This window comes from Chinchilla lanigera, unplaced genomic scaffold (genome assembly GCF_000276665.1).
Source record: "Chinchilla lanigera isolate Chin_1 unplaced genomic scaffold, ChiLan1.0 scaffold00022, whole genome shotgun sequence".
Taxonomy (NCBI): domain Eukaryota; kingdom Metazoa; phylum Chordata; class Mammalia; order Rodentia; family Chinchillidae; genus Chinchilla; species Chinchilla lanigera.
Genome location: NW_004955423.1, coordinates 27,809,680 through 27,833,181, shown reverse-complemented (window position 1 = coordinate 27,833,181; position 23,502 = coordinate 27,809,680). Strand labels below are relative to the sequence as shown.

Genomic DNA, 23,502 nt, shown 5'->3' with positions numbered 1-23,502 from the left:
CTTCTCATGGATTCGCCATGGTATATGTGGTTGTTCTAATAAAAAGTTTCAGTGGAGATCTCGTTCAATATCAGAATTACGCAGTTTCCTTGAGAAAGTCGGATTCACCCCATGCCGGGTGTTGCCTGTTACAGAGAGCGACACTAAGTGTGGCATGGCTGTGGGAGAGGTGTGGGGTTTCTTTCCCCATCTCCGTGCTTTTCTGACATCCCCAGTTTTTCTTGGAAGCTGGCTTCTTATGCGGTGAATTTCTGTGACTCGGGTGGATTTCGGTAGTTACAGAACCCTCTCTTTAGAAATGCAAACCTACCTCCACCGCTGTCCACACCACAGTCCTTTAACAATCAAGAAACACATGGAGCACCAAAGGCCCTCAGGGACACCCAGGTCTTGTCCCTTGACTGAGAAAGGAAAATACGCAGTCTCAAGCCTTCAAGTTATCTGAGTGCCTGCATATTTTGTACACTAAACCTTCCTTCCAACAGTGATATGTAGGTTAAGTGCTGATGGGTAGTGTGTAATACAGATTCCTGTGCAGTCCTGTGAACCATGGCCGTGGAGAGCCGCCTTCACAGAACGCACGTCCATGTGGCCCATGAGCCGACCTGCTGGCAGGCTTGCCACTGTGTCCCCCAGGCAGCAGCACCTGCGCTGTCTGAGCAGCCAGCGGCCCGCTGTCCTTCCAAGGCCACTGCGCCAGGGCTTGGCTTGGCCACAGTGTCTGGCCAGGCCTGGCTACTCCTCTGTTCCTCTTCCTGACCCTCGCTCACCGCCCTCCATGCATGATGAGACTCACCCCCCCACACTGGGGGCCATGGGGGCTCACCCCCTCATCTCCTGCAGTGTGTGTGTGTGTGCCAGGCTGGAGAATGCACTGCCAGGGAACCCCAGCCATGGTTTTCAGAAGCAGCTTTCTATTCAGGCTCCTTAAAGTACATCAAGGTGAAAGTCTGGCCTGAAGGACACAAGGCATCAAAAGTATTTTACTGAGCTTTTTAAAAAATTGAATTTCCTCCCTACAAATGAGCGAGAGTCACCTGCAGAATGGCTAACGCAGAGGTCTCTCTGGACTCTGTTAAGACTAGACTGATAGGATGCAGCCGGGACCCAGTGGCCAGGGAATACAGCACATACACAGGTCAGGTCCAGGGTCGTCGCCAGGTGAATCGTTTATTTACAGCAGGAGGGTGCTCGCCCCCTGTCCTGGCTTTGCACAGCTGCAGCCACACCCACGTGACCATCGCCAATCTGCTCAGGAGGCTTAGCCCTGACCAAAGCCTACCAAAAGGACTGGGGCCAGGTGATGGGGTCGGTTCTCAGACGTGTTCAGCAGGGGACAAGAAGCAGGAGCAGTTTCCCATTAACCAGAAAATCACAGTAAGAGGATCCTATGATGTCAACAGGGAACACAATTTGTACTGTAGAAACTATGAATCCTTTTTGTCTTCTGGATGGTATGTATCTAATTAGCCCCCCAAAATTAGCCTCTTATATTTACTGGAATTAAGAAATAGTCTAGAGCAGTGATGGTGAGCCTTTCAGAGCCTTCAGTGATCACAGCCGCTGTGGCACGCGCACCGTTGGTTCACCACCACTGGTCCAGAGGCTCCAGAACAAAGGAGGACTGTGAAACAACCCTTGGAGTTGGCGGTCAATAAATGAATTGTGGGATGCCAAAAGCAAAATCTACCTTTGGATTTGCAAGCCAGTGAAACATCCAAGCCACTGAATGTTTTTCTCATGAGACCAGAGCACCTTCGTATAAACATGAAAACTAGCAGTGAGACTTCCATGTCCTGTGGAGCCCAAGGCGAGGGTCTGGGCAGTGTGTGCCCAAAGGGGCCTAGGAAGGGAGAGCTACAGGGCAGACTCCATGCACACGTCAGCATCCTAACATCTCCAGGCATGCAGAGGGCCTCATGCTACATGGTTCCACCTCCTCCCAGGAGCCCCCACTGAGAACCTCCTTCCTGTGAGGACCTGTCTTCCTCTCCAGCCTAGGGCCAGCCGTGCCCCTCAGGGTTCAGACAGGTTGCAATGTGAGCTGTGTCCTCCCCTCCCTGCCTCCTTTCTCTCTTGGTTGCTCTCAATACCATGCCTCTCTTTCCCCCCAGAGCTTGTGTCTGATGTAGACAGTAGACGTCAGGTGTCCCACGGGCCCTCCTCAGTGCTGGGAGGAGGAGATGGCCACTGGACTCTGAGCCCACCAGAGGCCGGTGAGTGCCTGCCCTTCACACCATGGAAGGTGCCCTCACCAGCCAGTGTCCACACATTTCCTCCTGACCAGTGCGCGGGTCCAGAGCCTGTGTGTTTTGGTGTTGTTTGTGTGTGCAATCTCGTGCTGCTTCCTGAACGCATGTGTCCCTTCCCTTCACAGCCTACTCGACACCCAGCACCTCCCCCGCAAACCGATTCGTCAGTGTTGGACCACGGGATCCAAGCTTTGTAAATATCCCTCAACAGACACAGGTGGGCCATCTCCTCTTTTCTGTATGTGCTGCAGCTTGTTATTCCGCAGGTGCCCTGTATCTTGTCCTCTGGCTCGGCAGGTGCATGCCCAGCGCCTCCCCCAGCCCTGGCCCCAGCCCTGGGCCCTTCTCCATGTGTTTTCCAGAATCATACAAGATATGCCTGCAACTTGTGCATCTGGTGTGGTGGGTGGAAGAGGAGGGCTTTGGTGCCAGAACTGCTTTTGCTGTGGCAAGCGAAGGTGCCCTGGGCAAGGCTGGTGGCTGATGGCTACTGAGTGCAGGTGGACAGAGTGGGCCCCCCAGAGCCCGGTGCATGCTGGGAAGGGCCCCGGGAACTGGCTGGACTGGGAGAAAAGCAGGAAAAGGCTGAGCCATGTTGAGTCTGGGAGGTGTTTGGAGGGGTGCCCCCACGCTGCGGAGCAGGGTGCTGGGTGGAGACCGGAACATGTACTTGAGGCAGGCAGTTGAGGCACTGGAGTTTGTAGTCCAAGGAGAGGGAAGAGCTTTGTGCACCTGTTGGGGTGGCTGCCGTGAACTGAGTTGCAGGAACCCTCTGTTCCAGAGTAGTGCACAGAGGTGTGTGGAGGTCCATGGAGTAGAGTCGGAGTCACATGTGGTAAAGAACCTGCTCTCATCTCGTAATTAGATGTGATGGTCTCACCCCTAATGCAGGGGAGCATCCTCTCCAAGAGGGTCGAGCCAGGGTATCTGTAGGGCTCTGTAGGCAATGTGCCCTGTGCCTGGGGTGCGGTCTCCAGACACTGCCTTAAAGCTGCTTTCCTGCGGGCACCACCAGGCGGGGCACCACCAGGTCAGGTGCCTGAGAACCAGCAACTTCACCTTCCAGGTGGAGAAGGGCTGTGGTTTACGGCTGGGGTGGGTACCTGCCCCTGAGCTCTCCATACCTGCTGTTGCCTCCCAAGCCACTGCCACAAGGATTACCGTCTCTTGTTCTGACTGCCTTAAATCTTCCAGTTGTGTGCCCACTTTCCATACCTTCATATATCCACATGCTTTCCTGGGCCGCTTGGAGTTGCATGAGTACCTTGAAAATGTGAAAACAAATGGACAAGCTCCCCTCTGCACTTCTGGGTTGTGTTCAAGCTCAGTGAGCGGGGTGGGGCTGAGTCGGTGCCGGGTGATTGCTTTCTTCTCTCAAAACACCAGTGTGCTCAACGTGCTTCATTAAGAGCCTTAAAAATGCAGCTTTGAAATGTCTTGCTTGCATTGTACATGATATTTTTATATGAGTTCTGATTCACAGTCCTGAAATTACACCCAGTGTTCCACTCAATTTATTTCTCTATAGTCAAAGCATGTTATATTCCAATATTGTTTTGTTTCATAAATGTCTTATTTAACCCTAAAACTGAGTCATGATGCTGACCACAGAAACTCAATTCTTAAAAATCCAGATTTTCCACGCATCTGGCTGAATGATGTCATGTAGACCAATACTGGCATCTGGAACTGAATTTGTTTGGTTTCTGTGAAATATCTGACATTACGGGGACAACAGCTTAAACGTTTCGTACCACAATGACACCTGCCACATTTGGCTTAAAGAAAGGCATTCTCATGTTCTTGTGAGAAACTCTGCTAATAGAGTTCTCACTTTATGTCTATAAAATCTTGAGGTTACAAATGGTGTGCTTTAAAAATTTTAATTTATACTGTATATATCAACTCTTTTTTAAAAAATGAAAATGTTTCCTGGAATTACTTAAAGTGCTAGGTATGTGTAGATATAAATAATAAAATAGTAATAGACCTTAAATACAGGCTTCCTTTGAGGAGGACATTAGTTCAAAAGGGGAATTTTAAAGAGGATTTTAAAACTTGGCTGGAGCATGGTCTACAGATAATTTCCTGGGCAAGCTGCATTTTTCTGTATCAACACCTTTGCTGTAAGGCATGAAGTTTACATTAATTGAATTTTGAGAAAAATCTTCTGGAAAAGCAAAATTTTGCTTTATACCTCTAGATAAATAAAAACTGCAGAGTCCCTATCTTAGTCACTTTCCTCATTGCTGCCTAGCTTTCACAGCTTAAACTAGGAGAGGTTTATTTTGGCGGATCAGTCCAGGGTCCACTGACTCAGAAGAAGAAATAGCGAAGTGGAAGAGCCCGGCGGAGGAGAGCAGCTCACAGCATGGGACACAGGAAGCAGAGAGGAGGGAGAACAGGAGTGAGATAACGCCCCCTTCCAGGCCACGCTCACAGGCCGCCCTCCCCAGGCCACGCCCATGTGCCCGCCCCTTCCCTCCAGGCCCCGCCTCCTTACCGCCTCTGTAATTGCCATCTTCCAGTGATGGATTAAGGCTTTCGGGGGTGGCCAGGTAGAAACGTGACAGTCACGCCGGTGCCTCGAGCTTTTCAAATGCAGGGAGGCGACGGCATGTGAGGCCCTGCGCACAGGCAGGATCACAGGTAAGGCCCGCCCTGCTCCTGGTCAGCTCCCCGGCAGTCGGCCCCAAGACAGGCTGAGCGCTCCCGGCGCAGGGCATCCGACCAGTGCGCAGGCTCTCCCTGCGCACCGAGCCTCTCCGAGGGCCAGGCCACCTCTGACTGTCTCCTGCGTTCCATCCCCAAGCGGCTCTGCGCACCCGGAGCTCGAGCGGCACCCAGCAAATGCAGCCTCCGCCGTGGGAGTACAGGAAGCGCTCGCCCGCCCCTGCTCTCGGCCTGCAAACCAGACTGTGGCCGACCGCGGGTCCCTGCAGTTCTGTCGGCCTGCGGGAGGCCTCGGAGCCGGCCCGGGCTGCTGCGGCGGTGCTGCGGCCTTGCACCACGCACTCGTGCACCTCGCACTCGTGCACCTTGCACTCGCGCCGGGCTGGGACTCCACACCCGTGTCCAGGGCGCTCACCAGGCGCGGTCAGCACGCGGCCGCTGATGGCTGCAGCAGCACGGGCGAGCTGGAAGAGGCGACGCTGGGTGCCCCGAGCCAGGCCCGAAAGGACAGATCCGTGTGCGCTCGCACAGAAAGCCCTCCTCGTCCCTAGACCCTAGACGGAGTGGCGCTGCCAGCGGCGGAGGACGCGGGGCAGAGTCGTGCCCCAGAAGACATCCCCGCCTGGAGAGACAGCGGGAGCGCGGCACGGCTGCGGGGAGGTTTGGTCCTGCCAGCTGGACCCAGGTTAAATGAGCAGGATGTGGCCGCACAGCCAGTAACCTAGCCATCGGGAGGCTGAGCCAGGAAGGTCACAGGTCCAAGATCAGCCTGGACTGTATTGAGCTGTTTCCAAAAAAATAAGGAAAAAGAGTTAACAAGGTGAACCTTAGGTGTTTCTGCCCTTGTTTTCAAAATGTAGGCACTGGATAAACCCTAAGCGCTCCTTTGCCTCTAAGAGTCTAAAACTGAAAAAATGTAAGGCATGGCAGTGTGCTTGGAGGAGCCTCAGCCTCGCGCCCACAGATTTGCACAGGCCGAGGAGATCTGGAAAGACCCTGGCATCCGCCAGCTTAGGAAGCTGGAGGACAGGTTGAAGCCCAGCCTGCTGTCCGCCTCTGCGCCATGCTCAGCCTTTGCACACACTGCAGACGGGCCGCCACAGATGCAGCACGCACCTGCCTCGTCCTCCCTGACCGCCTACCACAGCCTGTCTGCGTGCAGGTGGGAAGACTGAATGTAGATTTTTCTGTGCCCAGTCGTCCAACCCAGAGCCAGGATAACTGGAAACTGTGCTTCACCTCCTCTGGCAGCCTGGCTTTCTCTACCCAGCACCTCCTGGCCAAGGCGGATCCTGCCCCCTTCCGGCCACCTCCCACCCTGGCAGCCCTGCATCCTCCTGCCTCTGCCTCCTCGCCCCCTGCTCAGTGGGGCATCCTGTCCTGACAGAGACCTAACGAGTGTCCTGTCCACCCACAGGCAATGTGGCGACACAAGAGAGGACATCATGTACTAAGCAGCAGGCAGCCAGTGGCTGGTCCAGTTGTCTCCAAAACAAGGGCCTGGAGAAGAGGCGTGGTGTGCAAGAAGGAGGTCCCTGGATCAGGCATAGAAACACAGTTCCCATGCAGGACGAGCGCCTGACTCATCGGCTTGGCCTTCCGGTCTAATCGCAGGGTTCACATAGATGGCGTACTGCAGGTGAAAAACCACCGCAAAGATTCCAAAACAGGCCCTTGCTCCTTGCACGCTGCATCAACAGACAATGCCTGTGACATCAGAGACGCTGTCTCAGAGCAGGCTGCCATTTCAGCCAGGCTTGCAGGTGCACGCTTGTCATGCCAGCACTTGGGAGCTGAGGCAGGAGGATCACAGGAGTTCAAGGCCATACTGGGCTACACAGTGAGACCCTGCCTCAAAAAAACGAAACAAAAATATAAGTAGATAGACAGGCAGACAGACAATTTGGGCCATTAGAAGCCCCACGGCTCGGCATGGCCCTGATTTTGACAAAAGAGCACAGACGCTGTGACCTTTGCTCAGCCTTCGTGGGGGCCTCGGCTGCTCGGCCCCTAAGTTCACAGGTGTGTGGAGCCCTGCCCAGAGGTCCCTGCACAGCTGGCTGTGTGCCGAGGGCTCGAGTGCGGGAGGCAGGGGTGGATCCCACAGCTGCATTTGTGGGTGGTGACCCCAAGACCATGCCCATGGGGCCACCCCTTGCTGGGCACCAGGTGCTTCCTGGGCCATCTTCCTATTCTGCTCTTCCAGGACCCAGCACCTCCGAGAGAGGCGCTGGCAGACCCTAGGCTGGGTGAGGGGATGTGCGGGGCTGCATCATGTGGTGACTCGGTGCTAGTGGCTTCCCAATGCCTGCAGATGCAGGCGGGACAAGGACTGCAGGTGACGGGCGGGAGAACCTGATGTTTTCCTTTCCCACCTCCCTTGACGCCCTGAGGAATGGGCTCAGACAGCTTGGTGAGTCTGAGGAGAGCCACCTCGCACTCGCCCCTCTGGATCAAACAGAGCCAGGTCCTTCCTGCTCAGAGGTGCCAGAGGGAGCCCTATGCCCTCACCCCAGAGCCGCCCTGCCTGGGGCACGGTGCAGAGACCACACATGCATCTGCCCACTCCACTAGCGCCTACCTACAGGGGGCACCCAGAGGCGCAGGGATGACCCAAGTGGCAAAACGGGGCTTGATCTCCTTGGGGAAAGCCTGGTCCTGCCTGCTCCCCACCCCACCCCCAGTTAGAACCAGAGCGGGCATCCTCCACCTCACCACAGGCTCCAGGCTGCACCTTCACTTAGAAGCAGGGTGTTCGTTATTGTTCATTTCTTCTAGGCGAGTTTCTTCATGTGTGCACAGATACATGTGAAGCTGTGTCTGGGGTCCACGTGTGCTCCATGCACGCATGTGTGTTCAGACGTGTGTCCCAATTGTTCTGCACAGGAGTGCTCATGCTGGCGGCTGCCATCCAGGCTGCAGGGGCTGTGTCTCCTCTCGTCCAGCAGCAGCCCTGGGGGCAGAGCGGAATGGCTGGTGTGGACCCCAAGGCCACGGGTGGTGGAACCTGCACGGCCGCAGGTGGAACCCGATTGCTGAGGGCTCCATAGCCAGTGTGGATGGCGAGTTAAGCTGCACCCAGATCACAGGGACCTGTGGGTGCCCGCCCACTGAGCGTCCGCTCCAGAGCTGCCTGAGTGCCTGGTGAGCTTGGGCCCTGTGCCCCACAGAGCAGTTGCAGACGCCATGTCCCCAAATCCCCAAGTGGGCATCCCCGAGCATGGTGTGACACAGCAGGCATCTGTGGGCAACGTGGCTCAGGATGGCGGTCACTGTCCCTCCGAGGCCTGCCCACGCTCCCACCAACTCTTTCCGTCACACGTGTCCCTCACACCCACTAAAACGGGGCCCCTCGGTGACTAGACGGGGAGGAGGGAGGGCCAGGCCACGGGAGTCCAGTCAGGCCTTGTTGATGGCCCCGCAGGGAAGTCGGGAAACCACAGAGTCTGCACAGACTTGTGGTCCAGAGTCCTCGTCCCTGCACGGGCCTCAGGAGGCCGCTCTGTCAGTGCAAATTCAGGGCAAGAAGAGGAGTGGTTCCACCCGTGGTCTGATTCCTCTGGGCATGGGATGGAGTCGTTCTTGCATGCAACTCAGGGTCTTGGGTGCTACAGGTCTGGGGGTGCAGAAAGCCTTGGGTACTGAGGGCCTGGGGTACTGAAGGTCTGGGGTACTGAGGTCCTGGGGTACTGAGGGCCTTGGGTACTGAGCATCTGGGGTGCTGAGGGCCTTGGGTGCTGAGGGTCTAGGGTACTGAAGGTCTGAGGTGCTGAAAGCCTTGTGTACTGAGGGTCTGAGGGTGCTGAGAGCCTTGGGTACGGAGGGCCTGGGGTACGGAGGCTGTGGGCTGTTTTCTCTTACAGTTCAGCTTCCTCATTTGGGAAATGGAGGTGATAGCAGAGTCTGCCTCCTAGAGGAACCCTGGTTAAGAATAAGCTAAGCCCATGGGTTACCTCTCGCATGGGCGTGGCGCTGTTCAGCTTCTGAGGAGCCAGCAGGACCTGTCCCTCTAACGCTCTCCTCCACCTTCTCAGCATGCTGTTTTCATCCTCATGCTTGATGCCTCTGACTGCACAGTGGTTGCTGCATCTCTGGACATCACATCCATACCAAACCTCCTTACTTCTTTCCTATGGGGGAAAGGCCCATCCATACTCCACTTCGGTATCCTCCTGGCAAGCTTCCACTTAGGTCTCTTTGGTGAAACTGCGTCCCATTTTAGTTGTTAGCTACAAAGGATGCCGGGAACGCCAACACAGGGTGATCTTGATTGTCCCAAATCATGCACATAAGCTGGGAACGATCACATTTTCCTCTCTAAACAAAACCATGCGCAGAAGGGAAGGATGGAGGGCGGTGCAGGCATCGCTTTTGTGTGCCTTCTCTGACGCACTTCTGTCCCGACGCTCCCCCAGGCTCCTGCGCTCGGCCACAAGCTTCGTGAGCTGCTGCGCCAGCTACGCAGCTTCCATCAGCAGTCAGGAGGCCCCCTGCTGTGGGCTGGGCGGCCAGACCTGGGGACACGAAGCAGGGGATAAGCAGGGGATCAGCCAGGGCATCCCTCCCCCTGTGGCGTCCTCATGACAGGTTCCTGTCCCTCCCTGCACAGCTCGTACACGTGACAGCACACTGGGACACGGAGATGGCGGACAGGGTATCACCTGCAGAGAGAGCGGGAGCTGCACTGGGGGGCTGGGGACACGGAGGACTGCTGTGTGGCAGAGGGGCGGTGGCCAGTCTACAGCACGGGCTGGGCAGTCGGGGCAGCAGGGCACTGCCAGTCTCCACATCCCTGGAGGCTCAGCCTTGCAGGTCTGGTTCCCTGAGGGACAGGGCTTCCGGGACTGAGGAGCAGAGGCTGTCATCACCTCCTCCCAGTAGATCTGAGCCTGATTTACCTCAGCTGTCACCTGGGGCCTCACCCCTCAGGCGTCAGCCCCTGTACTCTGCGTGGACTGCTGTCCCCTTGGTGAGCCCAGGAAGGCAGGGACAGCGCATTCACTCACGGGGACAAAAACCTCAACACATGGGACCAGAAGAGACCCCACACGGGCCCTCCGGCCAAGCCCCCTCCCGCCGTCCAGGTACTCCACTGTTGGGAGATGCACAGTCAGTGCCCAGGCGGCAGTGTCTGGCTCCAAACAGGACGGTGAGGACTGGGTGCCTGGGGTGACGTGAGAGAAAACCCACGAAACCAAGCTGCACCCCTGGAGCTGTCTTGGGTTTCTTTGGCCGGCAGCAGGGCTGGCATGACTGGACCAACCTGGGCGCGATCATTGTGAATGGCACATGGGTATGCAAGTACCTTTCCCGGCTGGAGGCTCCTCCTCCTGTCCCCTCCCCACATCCGTGTCACATGTCACATCACATGTCATGGCGTGGACTCCCTGCCGGCCCCCCAGCCGCACTCACTGCAGCAGCCACCTTAGCCACTTCGCTGCTGTGTCCAGCCTTGATTGGTGTATCCATGCTGGCCCAGCTGTGGGGCGACTGCTATGGGAAAGGAATAGAAAATGAGTCTCCTGGTGCGGAATAAAAGGCGCTGTGCTCTTCCCCACTGCCCCCTTGAATGTCCACATTGTGGAGTGCGCGTTCCCTGACCCTGTGCGCCTGCATCGTTCATCGTGATGTCAGAGTGACAGCCACAGACGAGGCCGGGGAGCATGGATCCCGCTCCTGCTGCTTGGACCTGGCCACTTGGATTCCATCTTACCCTCACCACTGGCCAGCCTCAGGGCATCAAATCTCATTTCCCTGATTGGCAATGCTGAAGGCCTCTGTCAATACGATTGATCCTGTGGAAAAGGACAAGCCGTTCCCCAGCTGGAGAGACGAGGTGGAGGTGGAGGAGTCGAAGGACCTTTCAGTTCAGAAACCTAGTGCAGGGAGCAAGGCGTAGCCATCTCCCACACAGACACGATGGGTCCCAGAACAGCGCCATCGGAAGAAGCTGGCTGAAGAGAAACAGGCTGAGGTGTGGCCCAGTGATCCTGGGCAGGCAGTGGCTGCTTGTCAGAAGCCTCCTGCTGGGTTTTTTTGTGAGAATTTTTGGCTAAGTGCACATTTTGAAAGACATTTCATTAAAGTTCAACTTTCACGTCTACTACCTGTGCACCCTCACATAAATCCTACCTGCACAGGCAAAAGTGAGTGGGTGTCATTTGTGACCTGAAACTGAAAGGTCAACCATTGAATTTATAGCTTTTTTAGTGGAAAGAGCATAAAGATTCCTGCCAACTGGAGTCAATCCATATTTTAACGTTTCCTAGTTAAGATTATGAAATCAAGGGATTGGGCTCCTGCTGCTCAGTGAAGGTCAGACATTAACTGTGATGGGCAAAGTGTCCCTCCCAGGGGGTGGAAGTTAATATTTCAGACAGCAGCCCACCCCTGGCAGCAGAGAGAGGAGCTGTCCGTGTCCATGACCCCAGTGAGGGGAACCTGCCATCGTTACTGAGTTCAGTGCTGATCACAGTGAGCTGCACTGTGAAATGACTGCTGAGCTCCTGTGTGTCCCCAGCAGGAGTAGTGAAGCGGTCGCTCCACACATTCCCATGCCCTCGAGAACCAGGCGTGGCAGAGGCCCGAAGGTGTGGGGAGTGGGATGACCAACAGCACAGCATCCCGACTGGCAGGCCTGCAGATCCGTCTCTGCGTATCACCAGCACACGGCTTCACACACAGAAGGGTAGTGTTTCTCAGATGTCTGCAGTATGGCCAGACCTTTGGCTTCCTTGAATTTTCAGGACTCTCGCTGCTATCTACTCGGATCTTGTATCAAGAGGGGAGACAGGTCCTAAAATGTCCCTACAGGGTGGCGCGCACACATGGTCCGTGCTGAGAGTCAGTGTTTACAGAAGTGCTGAGCCGCGGCAGCTGCTGGTCTCCAGAGTCCTCTGCGTGCATCCCGCTGCTGCCTCAGTGTGACTGGCATTCGGCGTCGTGTGTATCACGTTAGTGAAGCAACAGCTCCAGACGGGCAGGGGACACCTCACAGGGCTGAGAGCAGGATGAGGGGACGAGGGCTGGGGCCAGGGAGGGAATGGACTGGTTTCCGTCTCACACAGGTTCCCCTGGGCTCACCCCAGTGCTTGGAAAGATCAGGACAAAATCGTGTCGTTCAAATGTTCACCTTACAGTTTTCTTTCCTACACGGCCCGGTGTGAGTGTGTGTGTGTGTGTGTGTGTGTGTGTGTGTGTGTGTGTGTCTGCTCTTCCGTGCGTGCTCCTGGCCAGCTTGTCACTGCACATGCCTCCACACTGTGTCCTTCATGGTGCTGACAAAGGCTAGAATTGCCATCTACCTCCACAGCCAACTTCAGAGTGCTGGGGGGTAGCTTTGATTTAAAGTTCAATATTTACTTTTGAGATTTTGACTAATTTCTGTGCTTGAATTAATTAAATTGAAATTGTTTAATTAGAATAAAACTAAAATCGATCATTAGGATTAATTTAACCTGATTGGCTTTGTGTGCCTTCCTAGACACATATTATGAAATACAGTCATAATGAAGCCATGAGAGGCCTCATTTCTGTCTGTCTAACCCCCAACATACTCTCTGGGTAACACTGAATGCTGCTCTCTGGGGAATCATTACCGTTCAGCGAGGGCCATGCTGCATTGCTTAGCTGGCCTCTTCCCAAATATTTTCTCCCACTGGGTGGAAGGATGCAGACATTCCCTTCATATCACCCCCTCATAACATCACAGTGCACCCCCTCTTCCAAAAAGGCAATGCCAGGCCCCAGGATGAAGCTCCCTCTGGAAGTCACAATGCACCCCACTCGGGGTCATTACTGTCGGACCAGACCATCTTTGGCCCCTTCCCTCGCAGCTTGCTGGAGTAGGAAGGGGGACAGAGTAAAGCCCTGCGGTGAAGGGTTTCAGCCACGATGCTGGCTCTGAGGAGGGTGAGGGCCCAGCACTCTCTGGGCGCTGAGTGGTTTCCAGTGAGCAGCTCACGCCCGTCGTTCCTTCCACACAGCATCACGAGGAGAGCGTGTTTTCAAAGTTGATGCCCTCTGTTCCCTGAAGAAAATTATAGAAGGATGGTCTCTCAGTCACCTTCTCGTCACTGGGACAGAATACCCAACACCTGCAACTTAAAGGAGAGGCCTATTTGGGCTCACACTGTAGAAGTCTCAGCCTTTGTGTGGTGGGCCGGCTGTAGGCAGAAGGGGCGTGGAGGAAGGGCCTGGTGGAGGACAGCTATTCATGTCCTGGAGCGCCGGAAGTAGAGAAAGAAGGGAGGAGTGCAAAGGGAGAGGCACCCCTCCAGGCCACACTCCCAACAGTTCCTCTCCTGGAACCAGACCTTGCCTCTTAACAGCATAACCAAAGCCTTTCAACCTGCCTCTGAGCTCATGACCCTCTTGGGGGACATCTAGATCTAAACCATAACATTCTGCCCCTTGCCTCCAAAAGACTCATGTACATGTCTTTATGCAAAATGCATCTAATCCGTCTCAAAGAACCACCAAAGTCAACTGTTTTAGCATTACTGAAAAGTCCAAGTCCAGTCTTCTCTAAGACTCAGGGCAAGTTCTGTACAAACCAAAAAGAATGTTTAACTTTGCCAACACGTAATGGCAGAGGGTAAATATTCTAATTCCAAAAGAGAGATACGCAAACAGCAAGGCAGACATTAAATCCTGTAGCTCTATGTCCAGCACCTGTGGCAAGTTGTAGTTAAATGTGAACTCCAGAGGGTTTGGGCAGCCCAGCCTCTGGCATTGCTGGTGGTTAGAGCCCTTATGTCTTCTTTCTTCAGCTGGCTTTGCTCAATCCTTGCAGCTTTTCTCAGACATTCAATGTTCCTGGCTGCTCTAACTTTCTGGGGTCTCCACTGCACTTTCAGCTTCACCCTCACAGCTTCACACACTGCCCTCTCAGGGGCACACTAACTGGTCCCCATGCCTTCTGAAATCCAGGCAGAGGCCTCCCTGACTCCACAACTCTTGCATTTTTCATATTTATGAAACCAGCACTGTATGGGTGATGCCAACCTCTGCTTCCAGCTCAAGCAGTAGCCAAGCCTCTTGGGCCATGGCTCTAGAGGCCTCCAAATGTCTGAATGGCTGAGCACTGTGAACTGCATCCCAGGGAACAGATTCCCTAGGCCACTGTTCTGGAACTCAGTGCCACAGGGTTCCTTTCTCAGAGAAAAGTCACTTTTGCAATTCTGAGCCTATGAAAGATGAGGCCTTGCTGTTCTTCAGATGTTCTGAAGGCATCTTTCCTATTTCCTACTGTAAATTATTTGGCTTCTTTTTAGTGTTAATCTTTTTAACAGCAAGGTGCTGCTCTACTCCAACTTTGCCAGCCCTTCCTTTCTGGGAAGATAGAAAGCTTTCAAATGAGCTTTTTGCTCTGACTTTCAACATAAACCTGGGCAAAAGCAGCAGGCAGTATTTATGCTGCAACCTGAACATCAGGCTGCCTTGAAATTTCCTCCACCAGATTAATTAGTCCACCACCTTTAATCTTCATTTCCTGTAAAGTCTGAGGGTATAGTAAGCAAATTTTCTACCATGATATAACATACATGAGCTGGAATCCAAATCCCAGTGGAATCCTTGCTCCCAAACGAAGCTTCCTGAGTATGGTCTTTCTGCCTGCATTTCTGCCTTCATTCTGAGCTCCAACCAGATTCTCCCATGAAGCCCAATGCACAGCTCTCTGCATCTCAGAGCCTTTCCAAACTCCTCCTGCAAACCAATTTCTTCTGAACATGTGGTCAGTGGTGTCACGGCACTAACCCCACTCTTGGTACCAAAATCTGTCTTGATCAGTTTCCTGGTCTCTGGAACAAAATATCCAACACCTCCAGCTTAAAGGAAGAGGGCTTTACTTTGGCTCATCTTTCAGGAGTTTCAGACCTTACATGGTGGGCCAGGTCCAGGCAGAGATGGCGTAGCAGAAGGGCTGAAGGAGGAAGGCTGCTCACATCATGGTGGACAGGACACAGAGAGCAAAAGGAGATGTGGGAGGAGGATGGACCCTCAAAGGCCACACCCCAGTGACCCTTCTCTTCCAGCCAGACCCTACCTTCTAACAGCATGTCATGGGTGGTGCTCCTGTGACCCACCCACCTTTCAAAAGCCCCCCTATGAGCTCGTAAGGTTCTTTGGGACATCTGTACATAAACCGTAACAAATGAGACCACTGTTTACCGGAAGATTGACCACAAATTAAACTAGACCCAAACCTACCTATCCACACATTAATAAATATAAAAGATTTTGAACTATCAAGTTACTGACTTCAAAATAATTAGGATTTACCTGGATAAATTAAAGCTACTGGGAAATCTGCAGATTGTTTTGAGTTTCAAGTTTCTTCCATGCACTGTTTTCCAAAGTTGCTTAAAACAGTAACACTGGCAGTTATGTTTAATTGTGTTCCTATAGCAACTCTTTATGGCGGGGGTTCAAAGGGCAGTGGAGAATGAGCCAAAATTTTATCAGTATTTATGGAAAAGAAAAATCAGACAGAAGAGAGAGCATGTGATTCGCAGTCATTTGGGCCAACTGTCTTCTGTAAAGGCTGTGCTGGGGTCTTGAGGCCCGGAAACCTTAGAGCTGTGAGCCCTGGCTCCACCCATTTACCAGCTGTGAACTGAGGCCCCACAGGACACCCACTTCACTACCTGTTCTGCAGAATATTGTTCATTTACTGTTATCCTATAGAAGAAGCTTCTCATTTTCTTAGCAAAGGGTTTTACTCAGAAACTTACTTACATATACTTTGAGTTTGGAAAACTCTGGATGTTTTCAGCATTTGAACTAGGCTGAGTTTAAGGGATTAAAAAAAAAAAAAAAAAGAGTAAAATCCTAGCATCATGCCAGTGTATGCACAATCCAAGCAAAGGCCACGAGCTGGCAGACAGGTGAGATCCCTATTTTCACCAAGACAGAAGGGGACCCCACACAACCCAGAGGCAAAGCCTCCACTCGCTCTCATCCCTGGACAGCGACAAGAGTTGGTCAGGAGCTCAGCCTTCACACAGTTTTATGTCACCCTCACAGCCCTGTGCAGAAAGGGACTCTCAGTCCCTTCTCAGCGTGGCCCGAGCCCGGCTGCCCTGGGCTGTGTGGTCTCTGAGCCATGGCAGGGCTGGTTGTTTGGCCACTCCCTGACCAGTCACAGCTCTCCCCAAGCCTGGGGCCTGGAGCTTGTGACCCTGGCTCAGGCAGACCTGCTGTGGGGTAAAGGTGGCACCCTGATCTTGTGAGCTCTGACTCAGGAGGGGGTTTGAGGCAGAGCCTGCATCCTCCTTTCCCCACCACCTTCTTGCTGCCCTCTTTGGAGGCCACATGCCTTGTCTGAACCCTGGGCCCTGGCTTAGTGGCAAGGTTGAGTCTTCTCCTCAGCCAGCCAGGAGCACAGTGCTCCCCACCCGTTTCCCTAGAGCACTGGAGAAACCACCTCCTGTCCCCTGGGCTCAGCTCCCTCCTCTCAGGGCTTCTGTCCCTGCAGGACAATCCCCGCCGTCTTTGGGACCTGTGAATCTCTTAGCGTTGTTGGTAAGCCTAATGTGGGACCCCTTCTGGCCTGGCGACTTTTCTCTTTGCAGCATTGTTCCCCTTCCTCTAGGAGGCATAAAAGCGGTTATGCCCTCAGTTTCATCTCTGAAAGAAGCAGAGGCACAGGAGCCACTTTCCTGAGAAGCTGAGACAGATTGCAGAGAGACCTGAAGTCATGGGGGCTGGGCAGTCCGAAGTGCTTGTCCAGAACACACAGCTTGCCCTTCAGCCGCAAGGGTGACTCCGCCTTCACGCTGTCGCTGCCTGCACTGGGCCACAGACACCTCACACCCGGGAAAGCGCTGCCGCAAAGCCCACGTGGCCTGAGAAAACAGCCACGCTCCGGCTGGAGCACATTCTTGCCCTGAGAGCCTTGGAACAGGGCCTCCTCCGCTGAGTTCAGAGGGGCCTCGTGGATATGCGGCTCACTGTGAGCCCCGACGAGCGATGCGCTTTAAACCTGAAGTTGAACTCATGAATGGTTCCCGGAGAACAGTGCAGAAAGGCTGATGTCGTCAGACAGGAAGTCATATTTTAGCTCGGATTATGCACTTCTTTCACAGAAAGAAAATCTCCGTGTTCTCCATTTGAGCCATCTTCCAGAACAGCAGGAGTTGGCATGTCCGGAAGATTCCTGTGATTGCGGGGTCAGAGGCCAGCTCTCCACATACTCCTCCGTGCACATAAACGGTGGTCTAACGAGTGAAAGGGTTGCCGTCACGCGACCACAATTGGTTTTGTTAGTGATCGTGAAGTGTGTCTCTGCTGCAGACTAGTGCTCTGTGTGTGTGTGTGTGTGTGTGTGTGCCTACAAGCATGCGTACGAACATGCGGATTCTGCATTGGTTCCTCCGTTACTAATTAGTAACCTTCCGTTACTAATAGAGGGCTACCATGTAGAATTTTTCCAGAACCCATTGGAGAGCTTTTCCACTTACAAGCTTAGTTTTATGAAACACGTTCTTGAATCTGTCTTCCCTGATCTGTGCTTGCAGAATCCCCACCTCCTCAAAAGCCATTACTGAAACGGTAAAAATGGGTTGAGCTCACTGCCTTTGAATGCTGTTTCCCCTCTCCAACCTGAGCTGCTCTCCCAGGCACACGTGTCGCATATGTGTCCTGGCCCTGGTGCGGCTTTCAAGTGGGCAAACGTCAGTGCACTCGTGGGACCCTCACCCTGCAGCCACAGCAGGCGCCCACCCCCTCCTCCGGGAACACCTAGAGAGAACCGAATTGTGGCCCTGAGCTTGCTTGGTCATAAATCTACAAATTTAGGAGGAGATAAATCTGAACATAAAAAAGCATTTGCTGTTTCAGCATTTAAAAAACACTGTCATTTGAAACTGCAGTGTTTCCCCTGTGGGTTTGTTTTGCAAGTCACGTTTCAACAAAGACAAGTTCGGTTGCCGTAAAACCCTAAATGGGACCACGTGCCAGAGGGGAGGGCCAGTGTGGTCGCTGCTGTCACTGTTCCTGGCCCAGGCTTGGGGAGCTGTTGGGGAAACCGATCTGTTTCCAGGCAACCCTGTGCCCCCATCACATCGGCATCCCAGACGCTACCCACGTGGAGACCAAGAGGTCAGGGCCATTTTGTGTTTTCATTTCCACCCTCAGTGTAGTGTAACTGTGCTGGGGCCCAGGTTTAGGTCTCTGAGACCATGGCTGGATTTGTTCTGTGGTCAAGGTCATGCTGACCTTGTGAGGGTATGAACGGTTCCCCTCTTCCATTGCCACACCAAAAAAGAGAGAGGTGGTATCTGTGGCATGAGAGGAAGGTGAAGTGGACCTTTGCACGTTGTTGAGGGGCTTGAGGTATGCGGCCACAGCTGGTGGTGTTTAGGTTGGGTCAGCCCCGCTGCGAGTTCCTTGCTGAGTTCCCTATCTGCTTGCCTAGACCTGGACATTGGGAGGCCAGGCCCTCCTTGTCTGTCCACGCAGGCCTGGATGCCAGAGCTGCTGCCTCTGCACCCCCGTGCCCGTGGCAGCCTCTGTCCCCACCGCCCTGCTCTTTCCCTGCCGCCTTCTCCCATTGGGGTGTAGAGAACCTGTCCCTGTCCCACTCCCGTGGGGGTCTGTTGCAGGAGAGGAGGAGGAAGGAACAGTGCAGAGGAGCAGCCCACAGGGGCTGCCCATCGCAGGGCTCAGGGTGGTCGGAGGGTGCTCATTCCAGGGGGCGGGTCTGCTGGCTGCTGCTAGGGGTGACTGGGAGAACCGGAGAACAGCCGGACTCCTCCCTCGCAGTGCATTTTCCGTCCTGGACTCCTTCTACCTGTATATGCAGACAGTGAGGGCTCAGGAGGGATTTGCCTGGCAGGACTGAGCAAGATGCTGGGGCGGGCTGCTGGTGAGACGGTCACGGTCGCGGTCGGGGTCGGGCCTCGCTCTGCTGCGCAGCCTCGCTCCCACGCCTCTGTCTTTAAGCAGAAAGGCACCTCCCGGCCACCATGGGGCCAGCCCCAAGTGTGACTGTCTGCACTTGTTAGGCAACAAGCATTTAATTAAATGTGGAATCCGATGTGTAGAAAACATACATTTTTTCATTTCATAGCTCCCCAGGAAATCATACCCCTTTCTTTCCCATTCTCCACAACTCCCTCCCTGCCAGTCCAAAGATTATTTTACTGTGAAAATCCAAACTTACAAAGGGCTGGGCCACTCGTCTGTTTTTGCCTTGGGGTTGGACACCAGGCCCTAAGAAAGCCAGCTTTCTGTCTGAGAGCACAGCCAGACTTTTACGGGCCAGATTCCCATATGGAAAAGAGTTTGTCCCATCTCGGGCATTAAAACACACCACTTAGTGAGTCTGTAACTAGAGCCTTTCATCTTGCTCTTGTGTGATAGAATGGGTGGCCTGATGCCTCCTGATCTTCTGTGGCTTCGAAGGAATCAAAACACAGAGCAGAGCACAAACGAGGGTTTGGGTTCAGGGCAGGGCTGTCCGGCTCCGCCCGGCACATCCGGAGAGTCACCCCAGCCAGGGAATGGGCGCTGGGACGATCTCATCGGGTCCTTGTCCCCTTAATCTCCACGCTGCACCTCAGATCCCAGGCAGCTTCCGTGGCGCGGGCTCCTTTAATGGATAGAATCTATTTTTCATGAAAAAGCAGGAAATAAGCTGTCTCTTTCATAAAAAGATTTACAAAATGTAATCATTGTTGAAATATTCCCTTTGAACTGCTGTGTCCACGGGGGTCTGGGCTCCCAGAGCCAGCTTCATTAGAACCCCTCCTCCGCGGCTCCAGAAGGCAGGTATGCTGGTGGCGCCCGGCTTTGATGTCCTGAATGAATGAAAGAAAAGCACAATAAAAAAGAGCTGTTGATCAAGCATAAAATACTCTTTAAGCTGACAGAATGGCAGCGTTAACACACCCTAAGCTGCTTTTAGTTTTTCCCTTTTTCCCTCACATTTTCCTGTGCTTTGTGTACAGTGGGGGTTTGTATTTTATAAGAAGTCTCTGATCTATGTAGTATGCCATTTGCTAACAAAAACCAAAATAGGATTGTTCCTGCCCCCACACCCTGATCACCCGCCGTCCCTCCCCTTGCCCAGCTCCAAGGCGCAGAGTTTAGCCTTGCAAGCAAAGGGCCAGACGCCTCTCACAAACCTGAGCGGTCCCCTTTGTGTTCTTGGTGTCCCCGCTCCAATTCTAAGACCGCAATTAAAGACAGATTTTTATTTTCTCAGGAACTTTCTCTTGCAAGTGGGGAAAGGAGCTGCTACAGCTGCTACTTTTAACTAAGAAATTATATCTTTAAATGAGCGGAAACGCCTTGGGGAGCCAGCTCTTTGCTCGGAGACTCCATCACCCTGCCTGCAGCCCCAGGCCCGTGCACATCCGCCTGGCTCCCTGGTTCTCTGGGTGGCCCAGCCAGGCATCGCCTCATTTCCTCCCCACAAGCCGGGCAGAGCTGTGGCCTCTGCTTCCTGGAGTTGGGAACTGAGACCCAGAGGTGCTGGCTGAGGCACTGGAGCTTCCAGCCAGCATCACTGCCTCAGGTGCGCACCTTGTCCTTTGGACCCGAGTCATGGTTCTTGCCGTGCTTGTAGCTTCTCTGGGTCTCCAGGCAGAGGTGTGGGCCAGGGTACGCTTTTGAACCCTGAAGTGTGACTGTAGGCGCAGGAGGCTGCTGGACGGACACAGCGAAGAAGCCCGGGAGACCTGCCCTGGGCGGGAGAGCCCAGCCCAGGCTGTGGTGAGAGGCTCCCACTTGGCACTGGTCTGCAGGGCTGGCTTGTGTGCGCTCCGAGGTCTGGAGGACAGGACGCCTTGCTGGGTAAAAAGATGAGTGCTTTCCTGTCTTGAGGTTTGAACCAAAACGGAGGTCTTGGCTGGAAGTAGCCAGCCACTCTCCAGGGACTGGTGGTTTGGCCACCGCGCTGGGCTCAAGTGAGCATGCCGCAGTCCGTGCTCCTAAACTGGCGCACATGCTCCTGGGGCAGCCAGGCCAGCTGGGCCGGGAAAGGATGCTGTGGGTGGCGCTGGGCGACCAAGGGGTCCTGTGTCTCCTGTTGACCCCACCTGTCACTGGGGGAGGTGGTTTGTGCCAGGTCCAACCCTCAGCTCCGGGCATTTGGGCACAGCCTGGGCCTCCTTCACCTCCTTCAGTGTTTGTTCAGTGTCCCCTCTGCTGGCCGAGACCCAGGCAGGCAGGTGGGCTTCTCAAGGGGAAGTAGATGGCTCCAGCTCTGATTTGTGCTGGAAACCCTGAGGAAACACCCTCGGGGAAACCGAGGACCAGCAAGAGCCGGCCACACCCAGCAGGAACCGGTCTGTGCCAGGCCTGCAGGAGAAGTTGGCAGCTTGTGGACTGGAAGGGGCTTAATGCAACCCTAGTGCCAGGACGAGCGGTGAAGGGGCCAGCCACCAAGGTGAGTGGCCACGCCCGGCCCCTAGTGTCTTCGTGGCTTCCTGCACAGTAAGCAGGTCTCAGCTCGGAGTTACGGAAAACAAGCTTTCTTTAATTAACAAGGTACAGGAGAATGACTAGAGGTCAAAGCCCAAGGCTGCAGTGCCAACAGCTGACACCTGTGCTGCACGGGTCACCCAGGAAGTCACCCCAAGATGGGAAACATGGGGCTCCTGGTGCTTAACCCCCCACTGGCATGGCAACAGACATGCTGGGTGGGAGCCCAGGCGCCTGGCATCCGAAGGGCAGCCTGGTGCCTCCCTGTAGGTGGGAGGGTCCCAGGCCTGACTCTGCTTACCTCGTCCAACACACAGGGCACCCAGCTCACAGCCAAGAAGGCCAAAGAGGCTCCATCGGCCGAGCCCAGGAAGAGGCTTCCCCTGCCTGGGGCAGGGACAGCACCACCAGGTTTGGCACGATCTGCCAGGGCGACTCATTTGCCCTGAAAAGTGTTTTGGTTCACCCAAACAAGGACAGGAAGCCACACCACCCCGCTGAGCTGCATGGTCTGCACGGGCAGTGTCTCCAGAGAAGGCCGGGGTGACCAAGCCCAGGCAGGCCCAGCGGGAGTGCCTCTAGGGGCCAGTAAGGCTCTGGGCCCTGCCCCTCTGTGCTCCTGCTGATGACTGTAGCTGTCCTCACGCTGCCCACCTGCTACACCCCATCTGGGTGCACAGTAACAGCCTCTGCACTGCAGCAGCATTAAAGTCTGCCCTGCGGCTTCTGCTTAACTTTCTAATTTGAAGAGCAGAGTCTGCCATCAGTCTTTGTCCTGCCCTTCCCGGCACTGCCTTTTTGTGGTACAAAAAGTAACACAGAGCTGTACTGAATGGACACATTGCTCTGGTTGTTACAATGTGCATCCTGGCCTCCTGAGGACGCTGAGAGGTGGCCATCGGGACCTGCGTGCAACAAAGGGACGTGCACACCCTCACTGCTTCCTCGGGAACCTGGTAGCCACGTCCTAGAAAGTAGCTCAGCTCCCCGTGAGGCACCAGCATGAAGCTGACTGGTGCTGCAGACGTGCCCACACAGCCTCTGCTTCATCTTTGGATGGTTCGTAACCTGAGGGCTGTGCGGACTCCGGAGTCCTGACAGAAAGAAGGTGGACCTTTGTGGGGCTGTAAATCGAGGGGCGGGAAGTGTGATCCACTCCTTAGAACACTGTGAAGGGGAAAGAAGTCTGCTGCAATGGTTAAATGAAATTTTATAAGCACGTTCGGCGGTGGAGCTGTTTTGCATTACATGAGGTGAATGCCTCAGAGACGCCACATCTGCAGGCACTTTATTAAATCCTTACTCAGCACTTTCCAACCTGATGAGATTACTTCTTCATCCGACTGGAGAGCAGGAAAGCTGAGCTCTGGTCCTGGACTGCAGATTCCTTTTGATGTTTCACCTTGAACACTGGAGAGGACACACCCCCCTTCACAGCACACCCCCTGCCCTAGACCTCACGCTGGAGCTAATTGCGCCCAGCCGGCGGGTGGAAGTAAGACTCCGGGAGGGGCTGCAGCCCAGTGTCCTGCGGAGAAAACAGATCAAAGCTCTGTGTTTACTTCCTTAATGTAAATATCCCGAGATAGCATTGTCAGATACCACACTGTAATATTGCAGCTCCTGCAGATAGGATGGGGGCTCCTTTGTAGTCCTCGGGGTACAGCAGGGTGGATTAAGGGGCTATAAAGTAGGAAGGCAGAAATCCAAGCCGCTGTCAGTAACTGTCTGAAGATGATTTTTTGACCCTCCATAAGTGAGCTGTATTTCATGTGTCAACATTTTCCCAGTGATTTGCTGTTCCACCTCAACAATTTAACAATCTCAGATTTCCCTTCTGTTTTTCTGTGTGGCTCAGGAAGGGAATATGCGGACTGATTCTTCAGAGAATGTTTTGAAACTTGCACTGTTTGCATAAGAGAGGCGGAGAGGGAAGTGGGCTTTCCAGCATGGTGGCCCGGTGGCCCCGTGAGCAGTGGCCTCAGCTCCCTGCAGTGACACAGCTGACCACATGCAGCGCACACCTCACCACAGCTGGAGAATGTCAGCTGCAGACTGGTGCTGAGACCAGCTGGCCACATAGGTGTATTGTGGTTCTCCTTAGAACTGTTCATCAGCTACTGCTGCAGATGACCTAGCCAGAGCA

The 23,502-nt window shown here is 54.2% G+C and overlaps 1 protein-coding gene across 1 annotated transcript in view; it reads left to right on the top strand.

Annotated features, from left to right (window-relative positions):
• Nfia (nuclear factor I/A) overlaps nt 1-23,502 on the top strand; it is a gene marked incomplete at its 5' end in the record, with an annotated part of 308,332 nt that overhangs the window by 275,126 nt on the left and 9,704 nt on the right. The window contains 1 exon segment of the mRNA XM_013514428.1: nt 2,378-2,469. Coding sequence (XP_013369882.1) covers nt 2,378-2,469 — 92 coding nt within the window.